The 15,730-nt window shown below is 39.2% G+C and overlaps 1 protein-coding gene across 1 annotated transcript in view; it reads left to right on the forward strand.

The window, feature by feature from the left end:
• Dennd1b (DENN domain containing 1B) overlaps nt 1–15,730 on the forward strand; it is a 204,527-nt gene that overhangs the window by 171,984 nt on the left and 16,813 nt on the right. The window contains exons 18-19 of the mRNA XM_021198568.2: nt 5,188–5,244; nt 6,246–6,353. Coding sequence (XP_021054227.1) covers nt 5,188–5,244; nt 6,246–6,353 — 165 coding nt within the window. The remainder of the gene's footprint in view (nt 1–5,187; nt 5,245–6,245; nt 6,354–15,730) is intronic.

Below are 15,730 nucleotides of genomic sequence, written 5' to 3' on the forward strand. Positions count from 1 at the left end.
CTCCTTCTCCTCCTCCTGCTCCTCCTGCTCCTTCTCCTCCTCCTGCTCCTCCTGCTCCTCCTGCTCCTCCTCCTCCTCCTCCTCCTCCTGCTCCTTCTCCTCCTTCTCTTCCTCGTCTTTCTAGTTCCTCTGATATGACTTTCACTCCTCAAATTCATGTCCTCTTATTCTTAAAATATAATTGTTATATTCGTGTATATTGTGTATGTTCACTTAATTATAAGTGTATATAAGTTACAGATACAACCAGCTGAGTCCATTTAGTGTATCTCATCGTGTGGTTAGGGCTAACCTCCTGGGCTTGGCTAACCACATTCTAGAGAAGACAGATTCTCTTTCTCTCTCAGCTGCCATTAGCTTCTAGTAGCTCATTTTCTAGGATCAAGCCCTGTTAGAATTTTTCCATCCACTGGCACATCAGTTGCTTAGGCAACCATGCTGTTGGGATTTTCCGGGTGCAACGCCCCTGTCCTCTGTAGAAGATGCTGTCTTGCAGCACACACCCTGCCCTGGTGCTCTGGCTCTTAGAGTGTTTCCATGATGTTCCTCGTTGAGCCTCCGCTGTGGGTTTGTGCTGTGGATTTATCAGTTGGCTGAGTACCCACAGGCGGTTGTTCATAGTGGTTTTGACCAGTTGTGACTTTATAATGTTAAACAGGATCTCCCACTAGAGTGTGGAGCTCACTAATCGGGCCAGGTAGGGCAAGATCCAGGAGCCTTGTGAATCTGCCTGCCTTTGCCTTTGTAGCACTGTAAATACAAATGCAGCTGCATGACCATCCAGCCTTTTACTCATCTGGTGATGGAATGCAGGTCTTCATCCTGGTGTGGCAAGCACTGTTAACTTCTGAGCTATTGCTACAACTGTGTTTTCCATGTTTAAAATAAGCTTTATAAAATGTTTAGAGTTCATATCGAACAAAATAAAAGTCTGTTATTAAAATAATATTGTATGGGAAGTTATCTTCTTTATATAATCTAAATATATTCTTGTTTTACTTAAAAGTTATCAACAAAATTGTTTAGCAAATTTTGAAGCAGTCCACAAGAGGTGCTTGCTAGTTGGGGAATTGGCTTAATTCCTACAGTTATCTTATATGGTCCTTCTTTGCTTGAGGTTGAAATGAACAAACCACTGTGTGGTATCATCTGTTCACTAGATGATGTTTTAACTCTCTGTGTTTCTTCAGAGCTTCCCCCTGGCTTAGAGAATAAGGTGACAAGAGCAACAATAGACAAGTAATGAAAGGTGTGTTTTACTACAGCAGCTAAGGTGGGAGCTTCGAGACCAGCCCCTCCTACGCCCTCTAAAACCACTCAGCTGGTTCTTATCGCCTGCATTCAAGGATGGGTGCTCTCACTTTCTGTCTTGCTCATGCTATTCCCACTGCTGGGAACCTCCATTTCTTTACTGAACTGGTGGCTTAGTTCAGGTCCATGCTTCACCTTGTCTTCCCACTTCCACCTCTCCCCTAGGAAAAAAGGACAGCCCTTCCCTTGTTCCCATAAGGATTATAGGATTTGCTTTGTCACTTATGTTATCTGAACATGTTGATCTCAAGATGATAAGCTCCTTAAGGGATGACGTTATGAACTGGTAATCAGTGAGACCTTTTAAAATTAATGGTTATATGTATTCTCTGTTCCTGAAAGCTTTCAGGGCAGTTGTGATTTTATAAGAATCCATCTTTAGATGTGTTTTCAGTAAAATGTTTGTATGATTCACATAATAAATGTTTAGGGCTAGTAATCATGCCTTAAGTTTGTAGTATGTAGTCCTCCTTTGCATTGTAAACAAATCCTTTAAAAGTTAGATTTTATGGCAGGGAAGCTAATCAACAGAGTTTCTCTAAAAACAATTCTGCTGTTGTGAATTGTCTAAAATTGTGTGACATTAAAGCATAAAGAAGTAAGAGTGATCTTTAGAAAGTCCAGCCTTTAAAGTTGCTTTGGTTTTCTTATAACATTGCCGGGAAGCCATCACTTTCCTGGGAAGCCTTCTGTATACCCCACTGTCCCAGGATACTGGTGGAAGTGTGGATCTGCAGGAGAGCTTTCCCACAATACAGTGCAGTGGCCCAGCCTCTGAAAACCAGCTCGAACTGAGCATCCCTTCTCCCCAGCAAAGCTGTAAACTCTTTAAAAGCAGCAGCAACAGAATAAACCTCAGTTACCGCTGGCCCTTTTGATGATGAGCTCCTGACAGTTTCCTTAGACTTACACAGTTATATTGTTCTTCCAAATATGTGTTCATCTCTACTTTCATTCGCGTCTTTTCAGCAAAGTAATAATAAAGCTAATAAGTTTGTCATTGTGGAAAATGTGATCACTCAGAGCACAGATTGGTTTACTTTGAACCTTTTCTGCAAGGCTGTAATGTCTTCACAAACTAAAACTTCTACTCTTGAAGGATTATTTCAAGTAATTTCTGGCAAATTCAGGCCTTCAGAATATACTTTATCTTGTGATAATATCATGTGAGCTGAATCAAGAGGTTGGAAGATGTGATTAAATCATTTTGTGTCATATTTTTACCCAAGGTGGACCCTTCTGAAATGTCCATATTTTGAAACTTATATGCTGACATTTCTTTTCTTACCACATGCTGAAACAACTAAAACTCTCCATTTCTATTATTTGGAAATGACAGTATTTGTTTACCTAGCTTCTTTATAAATGGCTATTTTTTTCAAAACTTAAAGACATGTTTTTACTTCAGTTATTTATTAAACAAACAATTTGATTGACCATTAGCTAGAATCAATTGTGAGAGGAGCCTCAATTGAGAAAACATCCCCACCAGACTGGTCTGTGTGCAAGCCTGCAATGTGTGGAATGTATTTTCTTGATTGATGGTTGCTGTGTGTGGGCATGGCCATTGTGGGTGATGGATCCTTAGGCAGGTGGTTAGAGATGCTGTAAGAATTGAGACTGAACAAACTAGGAGGAGCGAGCCAGCAATCAGCACTCAGCCATCAGCACTCAGCCATCAGCACTGCTGCATGGCCTTGACACCATCCTGCTTCACCTGAGCTCCTGTCCTGACTTTGCTGCTTGATAAACTACAAACTATAAGATTTTTTTTTTCCTCCCTAAGTGGCTTTTGGTCATGGTGTTTTACCACAGCAAAAGAAACCCCAGCTCACCCACTGTGAGTTAGGCCTTCTGCTCATCTTGAGTCAGAGCAGAGACCATGAAAGGAGAGGCACTGTGGTGGTCAGTCACAGCCCCACTGTTACGTCTGTGCTTTCATTTAAGTGGATAGAATTTCTGTCTTGCACTTACAAGTTTTCTTTATTCTACAGCCAGCTGAAATATTTTTTAAGCTCACTGAATTTGTGCCTTTTCATGCTTAGAGAAACCATAAACAAAATTAAGAGACAACAAACATCCAGCCATAAACAAAAGAAGCACAACCCAATGGCATGCATATTTAACCTGGCTAAATGATCTAAGTATCGTTTGATTAGTTTATTTTATTAGTGAAACACACAACTTTGTGTGCCTAAACTGCAAGGTAGGTGGAAGCTTTACTCCATCTTCCAGGTTAATGTTAGAACTAATCAGTGGACAAATTTGGACACTGTGGGAGAAGCTGACACTAGATTCAGCTATATATACTGTAGACAATAAGGAAACTGTGTGAGGCACAGGCTCAGAAAGAATTGAAAATCAGTACAAGGAAAGCAAAACTGGCCTCAAATTCTAAGAGATAAGAACAAAAGAATTTTTATTTGTAATTACATACTTTATCACAACATAAGGATGGATATAGGACTCTTTGATTCAATTGCTTAACAAATAAAGTAAGGAATGAAATGTCTTTATTGATTCCCCTAAATACAAAAAAAACAAACAACAACAACAACAAAACACCAGAGGATATATTCTAATATTTTTCAGTTTTGTTTTTATTTTATGTATATGAGTATACTGTAGCTATACAGATGGTCGTGAGCCATCATGTAGTAGCTGAGATTTGAACTCAGGACCTTCAGAAGAGCAGTCTATAGCAATATAGTTGTTATATTCAGTTCAGAACATTGCTTGAGTGCTTTACTGCATGTCAGTGGTGTCCTGAGTTTATACTTGCTAATGCGGGAAGCTCCTTTCCCTCGGACCTCTTGAGAGTCATACGTTGACGCTCCTCAAAAGCAGCTTAGGAAGCAGCACAGGTGACCTGTGAGCACCAGCAGTGGGAGCAGGGCTCTGGGGCTGACTCCACACTGGGGCTCTAGAGATCAGACTTATGCTGTCCTCTTTTTGGTGAGGCTTAAATTGGCATGCTTTAGAAACATTGTTTGTTCCTTACTCCTTGAAAATAGAGAAGTTGGATTTCACAACTAACTATAACCCAGATTTGAATCGAGACAATGTAGACTTAATCTTCCTGGATCAGTGTACTCTTTTATATGGTGTCTTGGGAGCAGTGTAATCTTGGAGTTGGGACCACAAACAGCGCAGTGTTTCTAAGCACCCAGCACATAGTCAGGAAACAAAATGAAGGAAAGCTTCCTTTTGTCTGTTTTTACCTGGAATACTCTGAGTAAAAATCTCCAGTGCAACAAAAGCCCCCGGATTATGGACCCCACAATTCACAGCCAGACTAGAGACACTGAATGATGATGACAAACCATAGAGAAATAGGAAGGTAGCGTGAAATTGTTCAGTGACTTAATTTTGCTGGAAAATCTATGTGTGAAATACCACTCCCCTAGATGCCTGTGTCTGAAAATGCACTTCAGCAACACTCTTTAACATTTTTCTTCAGTTTCTTGAAGCTTACACATTTGTCCAAATAACTTGTTGCTGTGATTCACTTTCTCTCTCTCTCTCTCTCTCTCTCTCTCTCTCTCTCTCTCTCTCTCTCTCTCTCTCTCTCTTTCTCTCATTGGTCACAATTTTAAATTAATAATGGGAATTAGGTACCTGATTGATTCTCAACTGAATGTTAACCTTTGTGTGTTTGTATGCAATACAGAACTGACCCTTTTAAATAGCAGTTTGGGCTTAATAAAATGGTAACTAGATGGCCTCCCTGGAAATAGTGTTAGGATATAATTTGTTTCTTTTCTAACTAATATGGAGAGTTGGCAAACCTTATTAGAAATAATCTTGCATATCTGTTTATTTAGTAAATGATAATAGAAGCATAAGAAGCTAGATACACTTATTCTCATTTTCTAGGCAAAGAGTCACGCCAGGCTGGGACTAAAGGAGGTGAAGAGCCGGCTGAAACACAAGGTGCGTCTGCCTTCTTGGTCTTCATACTTCCCTGATTTTGTGTGTATTTGTAGCCCCTGCTCTACAAACTGAGATTTATGTTTTGATGGCTTTTATGATATGTTCTTGCTTTGCTCAAGAATGTACTTTTTATAACAAGTCCTCTGGCAACTAATTCTCAGCTATTCTGTAGGCATTCACCGAATAATCCTTGTATTGTTTGCGTATTTTATCACAGAATGTGGAGTCTTTCAAAAATACTTTTAGTAGGATGTATGTTTTCATAAAATTGATTGCTTTTGTACTACAATTGAAGATGTTGCTTCAAGCTGATCATTTTTTAAAAATAACTTTGGGTTGAAATTAATCAAAAAATGCCACCATTTGGTTTTATAGGATCATCCTAATGGTAGTTACCACATTGAGGAATGTTTCTAATTTATAAAAGATCACATATGATAATTTGATTTTGAATCTATGGGTATTCCAGGTATTGTGTGAATGTTTATAAGTCTATATTTATGTTCTTGGTTTTATTACAAATTACATCTTTGCAATTTTATTAATAATTTGTGTTCTGAATTTTTACTTTTGAAGAAAATAAACTACTTAAAAAATCTTCCTAGCCGGGTGGTGGTGGCGCACACTTTTATCCCAGCACTCGGGAGGCAGAGGCAGGTGGATTTCTGAGTTCGAGGCCAGCCTGGTCTACAGAGTGAGTTCCAGGATAGCCAGGGCTACATAGAGAAACCCTGTCTGGGGAAAAATAAAATAAAATCTTCCATTCTAGTAATGGTGAACATTTATCTTTATATAAATTTTATTTCAATTAGTCAAAGTATGAATTATTTTTTAATTTAATTAAATCACACCATAGAAAATCATTATTTCCTCAGGATATTCTTTAAAATTATACATACAGTGTTTTTTCTTTTTATGTTTTAACAGGCAACCTTATTAATGAAATACCTTTAGTTTAAAAGTGGAGTATTGTAAAATAATTGTGCTTTCTTTACGTATAGGACAATGAGGAAGAGTATGGGACCTGCTCTGGTTTGGTACAGTACACACCAGTGTACACTTTACACAGTGAAAAGGGAGAGCCCAGAGAGAAGCAGAAGCTCTCCCAGGTAAGGATGCCTGCCCTGTGTCCCTGGCCTCAGATACACAATTTCACCAAATTCTTTAGAAGTCATTTGAACCATTGATACTTCTCTTATTCAAAATTCGGCGTTGCTGGTCAAGGGGGAGAGTCAGGACTTAGATAATGGAGAAACTAATGGCCCATCTCTGAGAATCCCATCTTAATGCAGACCAAACAGAATCTTAGTATAATATTGATTACAATATTGGCTCTGCATGTATCTACAGATATCGTAGCACCTGTTTCGTCATGTCTTCAAAGAGCTTATACCCAGTGAGTCTGGGAGACATTTAAATGTGATTATGTGCAGTATGAACAGAGTAACATAGAACAGCAAGAACAAAGTGCCTTTACTTAACATAAAATGTGTGACTCAGAGTCCAATACTAAAACAGTGTTTGGAAATCCAAGGGTGAAGCACTGTGCACTTGGTCCTGATCCTGTGGTGGGGTGCTTCTCGATGGACCCATCGTAGCTGTTCACGTTGTAACTGAAAATGCTTTCTTTGAAGATGCTTCCCTGATAATATCTTAGCTAACAGCACTGTACACTGTCGGGCTGTTCCCCTTTATGACAACATGTGTGACAGGAAGCTGAGTCCCTGTGCTTCCTGGGATCAAGGAATAGTTCTGTATCATTTATCACTAACTGGGAACAACTCAAAAGTTGAAAGATCATTTTTACTTAAAGTATTTTGCTTTTCTCCATAGTAAACCAAAAAAAAAAAAAAAAAAAAAAAAAAAAAAAAAAAAAAACCAAACACAAAAAGCCAAACCATCTTAGGAGGGGAACTATATGCTTGTTTTTTTCTGTACCAAGATATTTTATTTGCTATTATTATTTAAAACTTCGGTTCAAATGCTGTTATCACTAAAAATATTGTCCCAAGAGGAAAACTGTTTAGAAAATAACAATGTAATCTCTTATTTTAGAGTAGGCTCTGGAAGGTTTTAACCAATTAAACCTTACGTACCAAATTGCGGTTGATTAGGCATCTTTAGAAATCAGCTTTAGAGTCAAATTCATATAGTGCCTGCAAAGCTTCTTTTATGACAGCTGTCAAGGCTGACAGCCAGCCTAGGCATAGCAATGTCTATGACTCATACAAGATAGGGCCAGAAGAGGACACCAGAAGGAAGGAAGGAAGGGAGGGAGGAAGGGAGGGAGGGAGGGAGGATGGATTTATTTGGCTCACAGTTTGGGGGTACAGTCTACTGTAGCAGGAAGTCTGCATGGCAGGGGTGTAAGCAGCTGGTCACATGGCATACACTGTCAGGAGAACAGAATGAGAGCAGTGCTGATACTCAGCTCCATTTTTCTTTTCTAGTTCAGTCTGGGAACACAGCCCATTGAATGGTTTTGTCCAGCAGTATAGAAAACCTAACCAATATAGAAAATCCTCACAGATCCCTCCAGAAGTTATTTCCGTGGGATTCTAAACACCGTCAATAGGGAAATCAAGAGGAACCATGTCAACTCCAGATTTTGTCATCTTGGCACCCAAACATATCACTTTAAAACCATACCCTTCCTTCCATCTTTTGTCTTCATAGGCTCAGCTATCGCATAATCCAAAATGCATTCAGCACATCACCAAAAGTTCCTATAGTCTTTAGTAGTGCCAGACTCTTACTCTCATCTGTGACTCAAGGCAATATCTTAACTAGTATAATTCCAATATGCAGTGGCACAGAATACACATCCCACCCATAAAGGAAGAAAGATGGAATAGCAATGACCTGGTGAAATGAGACCAACAGCCAGTAAGCAAACACTAACTCCTTCAGCTTCATGCCCTAAATCTGACTCACGATAGAATCATCTGGGTAAAGACCTGGCTAGCCCTTCTCCTCCATCTTTGCGACCTGGAGCACATAGTGTCTGTTTTGAACCAGCTGCAGTACATACACTCAGTTTTCTTCAGCTAGTGTCTCAAACACCTGGCAACTTCAAAATTCGAGAGAGTGCATTGTGATTTATACTTTCATAGTTTCATTGAATGGCTTCTTAGGATATCTAACAGGGACTGCAACCCTGTTACACATTGCTTCACCTTAGCAGCTCTCTAGAACTTTGGCGTTCTCTCCTGACACCATTATTTCTCATCTTTTATCCCTGTACAACCAATACCTAGTGAACAAAGCGAGCTGCCAAGTTCAGTTGCCAGCTGTGCATGTGCCTGGCTCCTTTGGAAAACAATGGCATCAGCATCTGTCTGCTGACCCTGAGGAAAACACACATCTCCAGGTAGTTCCTTTAGAGCATAGAACTCCTTCAGCAAAATTCTCAATACAGGCCATCTACTTTCAGATAAAGTTGCATTTTCACAATGTGGAGCCTATGACAAGTTAGGTCTTGCCCTCACAACACACTTCTTACTGTCCCCGTGTTCAGTCCAGGCTTCTCCTTAATGTCATCCGTCTCTGTAGAGATGCCAGCTGCTTTTAAACCTGCCCCGTCTGCATGGTGAAGTTTGCCCGTGCTCTTTTTCTTACCACACTGTGCTTTTTCCATGTTTGGTGGCACTTTCTGCACTCTCTCACCATGGAAGAAAGCAACCCACAGCCTGGGTGCTCTCCCGCCTTGGCATTTCCCTCTACCATATGAATGAGTTCAGTTCCTCTATATTCAGCCTCACTTGAGTTTTCAGAAAACAGGCAGAATGCAGGAGATTCTTGATGTCATTACCACATGAATAGGCTAGCTCAGATCCCACTAGAGTCCCTGCTGTTTGAAATTTCAGGAGCCTGTCCTCTGTGCACACATTCCTGTCAACATTCCTATCTTCCAGCTCCAGCTGGAATGACCTTCTCTTCTCTACTTACAGCCTTCATGGGCTTTTCTACTCCAAAGTTTCAAATTCTTCCACCTTCTTCCTATACACACTGTTCCAAAGACTATGAACCACATAGAAGGGTTGAACTGCTGCCATTCCAGTGTTCTTATTAGTCACTTTTCTTATATCCAGGGCAGTCAGTGGAAGGAAGGAAGGAAGGAAGGAAGGAAGGAAGGAAGGAAGGAAGGAAGGAAGGAAGGGGAAGGGGAGGAAGGGAAGGGAAGTCTATTTTTGCTATGATCCGAGGTCAGGAACCATGCGGGGAATGTTGTGGACTATAAGGCAGCTGGTCACATAGCATCTGCAGTCAGGAAGGGGTAAAATGAGTGCCCCTGAGCTTCCATCTTCCTTTTTACTCAGGTTGTACCCAACCTGTGGGATGGTGCTGCCCACAGGCAGGGTGGATCCTTCATTCTTATTAGGCTGGTCAACCTGAAACAAGCCTCACAGACATGCAGTGATTATTTAAATGTTCATAAAATCAACAGTCAAGATTAATAATCACAGTGCCATGAAATGTTTATGGTAATAAATTGCTCTTGCATGTCTGATTTAGCCAGTGTTGTAGTACTGTAACAAAAATATGTGAGCTTGAGTAATACAGAAAAAAACAGAAAAATACTTTGTAGATGTTTGAAGGCTGGAGAGCCTGGGTAAGGGCTCACGTGTTATAAAGACATAAACATAATGCGCTACGTTATCACATGGCAGAAGAGCAGGACATGCGGGTGGGGATGGGAGCTTTACATGAATTTGGGAAGGAACAATCGAACCTCATCAGTTTTAGGAATGAAGGAGTTTGGTAGATCTTTTTTTTTTCATCTTATATCTTACAGTACATTATGAATGATAATCAGGACTGGAAATCAAACATGAACTTAGAGACAGACACTGAAGGAGAGGTCATGAAGAAATACAATTACTGTCTTGAGCAGACTGATTTTCATTCCAGGTTTTCAGGGATGGCACTTGCAATAGTAAATCATCAGTCAAGGAACTACTCAATGATCTTTTACCTACGAGACAATCTGATGGACATTTTCTCAACTGAGTTTCCTTTCTCAGTTTGACTCCGGTTAGACTATATTTGATCAAAAACAAATAAAGAACAAAAGAAAGGAAGGGAAAGGAAAAAGGAAAGGGGGAAGGAAAAGGGGAAGGAAAAGGGAAGAAAAGGGAAGGAAAAGGAAAGGGAAGGAAAGGAAAGGAAAAAGGGAAGGGAAGGGGAAGGGGAAGGGGAAGGGGAAGGGGAAGGGAAGAGAAGGGAAGGGAAAAGGAAAGGGAGATTTTTCTCAAAGAACCAGCTCCTGGTTTTGTTGATTCTTTGCATAGTTCTTTTTGCTTCTAATTGGTTGATTTCAACCATGTGTTTGATTATTTTCTGCAGCCTACTCCTCTTGGGCATATTTGCTTCTTTTTGTTCTAGAGCTTTCAGGTGTGCTGTCAAGGTGCTAGTGTAAGCTCGCTCCAGTTTCTTTTTTGGAGGCACTCAGAGCTATGAGTTTTCCTCTTAACACTGCTTTTTATTGTGTCCCATAAGTTTGGGTATGTTGTGGCTTCATCTTTTGTAAATTCTAAAATGTCTTTAATTTTTTTCTTTATTTTTTCCTTGATCAAGTTATCATTGAATAGGGCATTGTTCAGCTGCCATGTGTATGTGGGTTTTCTGTCGTTTTTGTTATTGAAGACCAGCCTTAGTCCCTGGTGATCTAATAGGATGCATGGGATTACTTCAATCTTCTTGTATCTGTTGAGGACTGTTTTGTGACTAATTATATTTTGGAGAAAATACCATGAGGTGCTAAGAAGAAGGTATATTATTTTTCTTTAAGATGAAATGTTCTATAGATATCTGTTAAATCTACTTGGTCCATCAATTTTGTGAGTTATACTGTGTCTCTGTTTAATTTCTGTTTCCATGATCTGTCTATTGATGAGAGTGGAGTATTCAAGTCTCCCACTATTATTGTGTTAGCTTTAGTAAAGTTTCTTTTATGAATGTGGGTGCCCATGCATTTGAAGCATAGATGTTCAGGATTGAGAGTTCTTAGTATATTTTTCCTTTGATGAGTATGAAGTATTCTTCCCTATCTTTTTGATAACTTTTGGTTGAAAGTTGATTTTATTTGATATTAGAATAGCTACTCCAGCTTGTTTCTTGGGACCATTTGCTTGGAGAATTGTTTTCCAGCCCTTTAGTCTGAGGTAGTATCTGTCTTTGACACTGAGGTACATTTCCTGTATGCAGCAAAATGCTGGGTCCTGTTTACGTATCCAGTCTGTTAATCTATGTCTTTTTATTGGAGAATTGAGTCCATTAATGTTAAGAGATACTAAGAAATAGTGATTGTTGCTTACTGTTATTTTTGTTGTTAGAGGTGGAATTATGTTTGTGTGGCTATTTTCTTTTGGGTTTGTTGAAAGATTACTTTCTTGCTTTTTCCAGGGTGTAGTTTCCCTCCTTGTGTTGGAGTTTTCCATCTATTATGCTTTGTAGGGCTGAATTTGTGGAAATATATTGTGTAAATTAGGTTTTGTCATGGAGTATCTTGGTTTCTCCATCTATGGAAATTGAGAGTTTTGCTGGGTATAGTAGCTTAGACTGGCATTTGGATTCTCTTAGGGTCTCTATGACATCTGCCCAGGATCTTCTAGCTTTCATAGTCTCTGGTGAGAAGTCTGGTATAATTCTGATAGGTCTACTTTTATATGTTACTTGACCTTTTTTCCATTACTGCTTTTAGTATTCTTTCTTTGTTTTATGCATTTGGTGTTTTGACTATTATGTGAAGGGCGAAATTTCTTTTCAGTTCCAGTCTATTTGGAGTTCTGTAGGCTTCCTGTATGTTTATGGGCACCTCTTTCTTTAGGTTAGAGAAGTTTTCTTTCATAATTTTGTTGAAGATATTTACTGGTCTTTTAAGTTGGGAATCTTTGCTTTCTTCTATACCTATTATCCTTAGGTTTGGTTTTCTTATTGTGTCCTGCATTTCCTGGATGTTTTGGGTTAGGAGCTTTTTGCATTTTGCATTTTCTTTGACTGTTATGTCCATGTTTTCTATGGTATCTTCTGCCCCTGAGATTCTCTCTTCTCTCTTTTGTATTCTGTTGATGATGCTTGCATCTATGACTCCTGATCTCTTTCCTAGGTTTTCTATCTCCAGGCTGTCTCCCTTTGTGATTTCTTTATTGATTCTATTGCCATTTTTAGATCCTGGATGATTTTGTTCAATTCCTTCACCTGTTTGGTTGTGTTTTCCTGTAATTGTTTAAGGGATTTTTGTGTTTTCTTTTTAAGGGCTTCTAGCTGTTTACCTGTGTTCTCCTGTATTTCTTTTTCTTTTTTTTTTAAATTTTTTTATTATTATTTTTTTCTTTATTTACATTTCAAATGCTATCCCGAAAGTTCCCTATACCCCCCCCCCCNCCCCTGCTCCCCTACCCACCCACTCCCACTACTTGGCCCAGGCCTTCCCTTGTGCTGGGTCATATAAAGTTTGCAAGACCAAGGGGCCTCTCTTCCCAGTGATGGCCGATTAGGCCATCTTCTGCTACATATGCAGCTAGTAAGGGAGTTATTTAGGTCCTTCCTAAAGTCCTCTATCATCATCATGAGATGTGACTTTAAATCGGAGTCTTGCTTTTCTGGTGTGTTGGGGTATCCAGGATTTGCTGTGGTGGGAGAACTGGGTTCTGACGATGCCAAGTATCCTTGGTTTCTCTTGCTTGTGTTTTTGCCCTGGATATCTCTGGTATTAGCTGGTGTTGCTGTCTCTGACTGTGGCTTGTCCCTCCTGCAAGCCTGTGTGCCAGTACTCCTGGGTATCCTGTTCTCTCCAGGATGAATTTGGGTATGGAGAACTGTGGCACAGGGTCAGCTCAGGGGTGCAGACAAACCTGAAGGATCCTGTTCCTGGCTGTTCCTTGGTGCCTATGTCCTGAGGGCTCTGGGCAGGTCTCTCTTGGGCCAGGAATTTGAGCAGAAATGATGGTCTTGTGCTCCCAGGTGTACCAGCACTCCTGGGAGACAAGCCCCCTCTGGGCAGTATTTGATTATACAGCTCTGTGGCACAGGATCAGCTCCGGGTGCAGAGGATCCTGTCCCAGGCTGCTCCTTAGTTCCTATGTCCTGAGGTTTCTGGGCGGGTACCCAGGAACAGAAGTGATGGTCTTACCTATGCTTACAAACATGCCAGCACTCCTGGGAGACCAGCTCTCTCTAGTTAGCAGTATTTGGTATGGAGCACTGTGGCACAGGATCAGCTCCGGGTGCAGACCCTGGTAGATCTTTATGAAGAAGTGCGCTCATCTAATAATTGAGCACCCACTGTGTGCAGGACTTTCCTAGGTACCAGCTGTTAACAGAAGAAAAACATGGGAATATTCTGAATTCATGAGACTATTTTTGTAGCAAACTAAATGATTTCTCTATTTTTCCTTTTATTAAGCTTATTTTCATAGACTATTATTAATTTCATATGTTATTTTGAAACTCTGATTGTGTTACTAAAGCACGTCTTTGAATGAAGTCTTTATGTGCATAGAATATGGCCAGTACATGGCACACTGACATTAAACCAGGCCATGCTTTCCTATCTGCTTTTTGACACCACTAATATGCTCAGTTCTTGACTGCTCTCAAGCTCCAGTGCTCTAAATCACCCTGCTAACCCTTTTACCAGCTTTGTGATAGAGTATTTAAATGATGATATTTACCATGGAGAAGAGATTTTTTTTTTGATGAGAAAAAAATTTTTTAATAGAATTCCTTAAGATGAAAACATTTAAATCACAGGAATCCTTTTCCCAAATGTATAAGTTAAGAGAATCTTCATATGCTAATTATTAAAATTTCCTTTTATAACAGAATATTTCTATTGTAATTTACTAACTTCTGTTTTTTCATATTTATGTTAATTTCTAGAAATGGATTTTTAAGTTGTATATCCTAAGGTATACAAAATGGCAAGATGATTATATTTAGACAAATTAACCAGTAAACAAATTCTCCATCGCATTCACAGGTGACTTTCTGTGATTCCTAAGCACACATTAGGCCAACATGTAACCATTTTCCAATCCAAGATGCATTATTATTAAACTGTGACCCTTCCCAAGTACATCTGATGGAAAAATTAGTATAGAGAGCTAGACCAAACTTGGTTTTAAAAAGGAAATTGCTTTTGACATTCAGTAAAATAAAATATCCCTTTGTCTTGCTTTCTGAATTTTAAATTGATACATTGTTAACATCACACATTATTTTCCTAGGCTGCTATAAGAATTATAGATAATCTGAATAAAATATCTTCATAAATGATAAATACAATAGATAGTCTACAGTTCATATAGTTCATACAGTTCTACAGTAGCGGTTCATATACACACATCTTGAGTGCCAAGTCTTTTGTAACAATGGCCCTATTAGACTTTCTTCTCTTGTGAAATTCCTGTCCTTAGTCACTTGACAGCACTGTGGCCACAGAAGTAGCAGGTATTCATTCTAAATGGGGTCCTGATTGCTGACTTTAGCATGTGATTTGAAAAGCAATATACATCTTGTATTGTGAATAAATCTCTTGTCTGTAACTTTGTACGATGGTGTTTGTTTTATTGTCAGCTACAATAAAAAATGACTGAATGGATTTGTCTCATCCCATTCTGAGTTCATTTATTATCAGACATGGACCCAACTGTGAAAAGAATGTAGCTTTTCCAGTTTCCACCAAGACTTGCCAATGAAAGACTTTGTTTTTATTTAGTTTTCAGAATATTCAATGAAATTTTGATCATTTGATTTATAAGAATATATCTTTATTTAACAGAAGGAAAGTCTATAGTATGGATGCTAGAGAGAAGAATTTAAATATGTCTGTCCCATTACTTTGCTTGTCTTTGGAATAGACTCTGAATCTATATTCTAACCCCAACAAATAGTAATTTGTGTGCTGGTCTGCTAATTAGTATGGCTATTTTCTGTTTTGTTGATGAGGCTTAAATAAATGTCAAGGGTACAGCCATGAAGAGCTCCCAATTAGGCTTCACATTTGTAAAACCCAGCCCTTTCCCTTTTGTGTGGAGATGACAGTTCTAACAGCCGCCCTAGCCTAACAGGACTCCAGGGAAAGGATCCTTCTCTGATTTTATTGAAAATAGGGCCTGTTTAGTCCAGTGAGAATACTGCTATCGGTCATGGTGCAGAGCAGTTTTAATCCTATGTACTTACCTTTTGTCAATCTTATATTAGTGGAATCCTGAAGAGTTAGTGAGCAATATTAGACCATTAATTCTAATTCTGTCATATGAAATTGTCTAAATTGTAATAGAAAATTTTAAGAATAAGAGAAAAATCCCTTTCAACAATAAATTTATGACTAACTGCTGAACTAGAATCTGCTTTAAAGGATGAAACATTTTTTGGCTTAGTCCAGCAATCTGTCTGTCTCTGTCTCTCTTTGTCTCTGTCTGTCTGTCTGTCTGTCTGTCTGTCTGTCTGTCTGTCTCTCTCTCTCTCTCTCTCTCTCTCT

The sequence above is a fragment of the Mus pahari genome, chromosome 5 (assembly GCF_900095145.1).
Source record: "Mus pahari chromosome 5, PAHARI_EIJ_v1.1, whole genome shotgun sequence".
NCBI classification, from domain to species: Eukaryota; Metazoa; Chordata; class Mammalia; order Rodentia; family Muridae; genus Mus; species Mus pahari.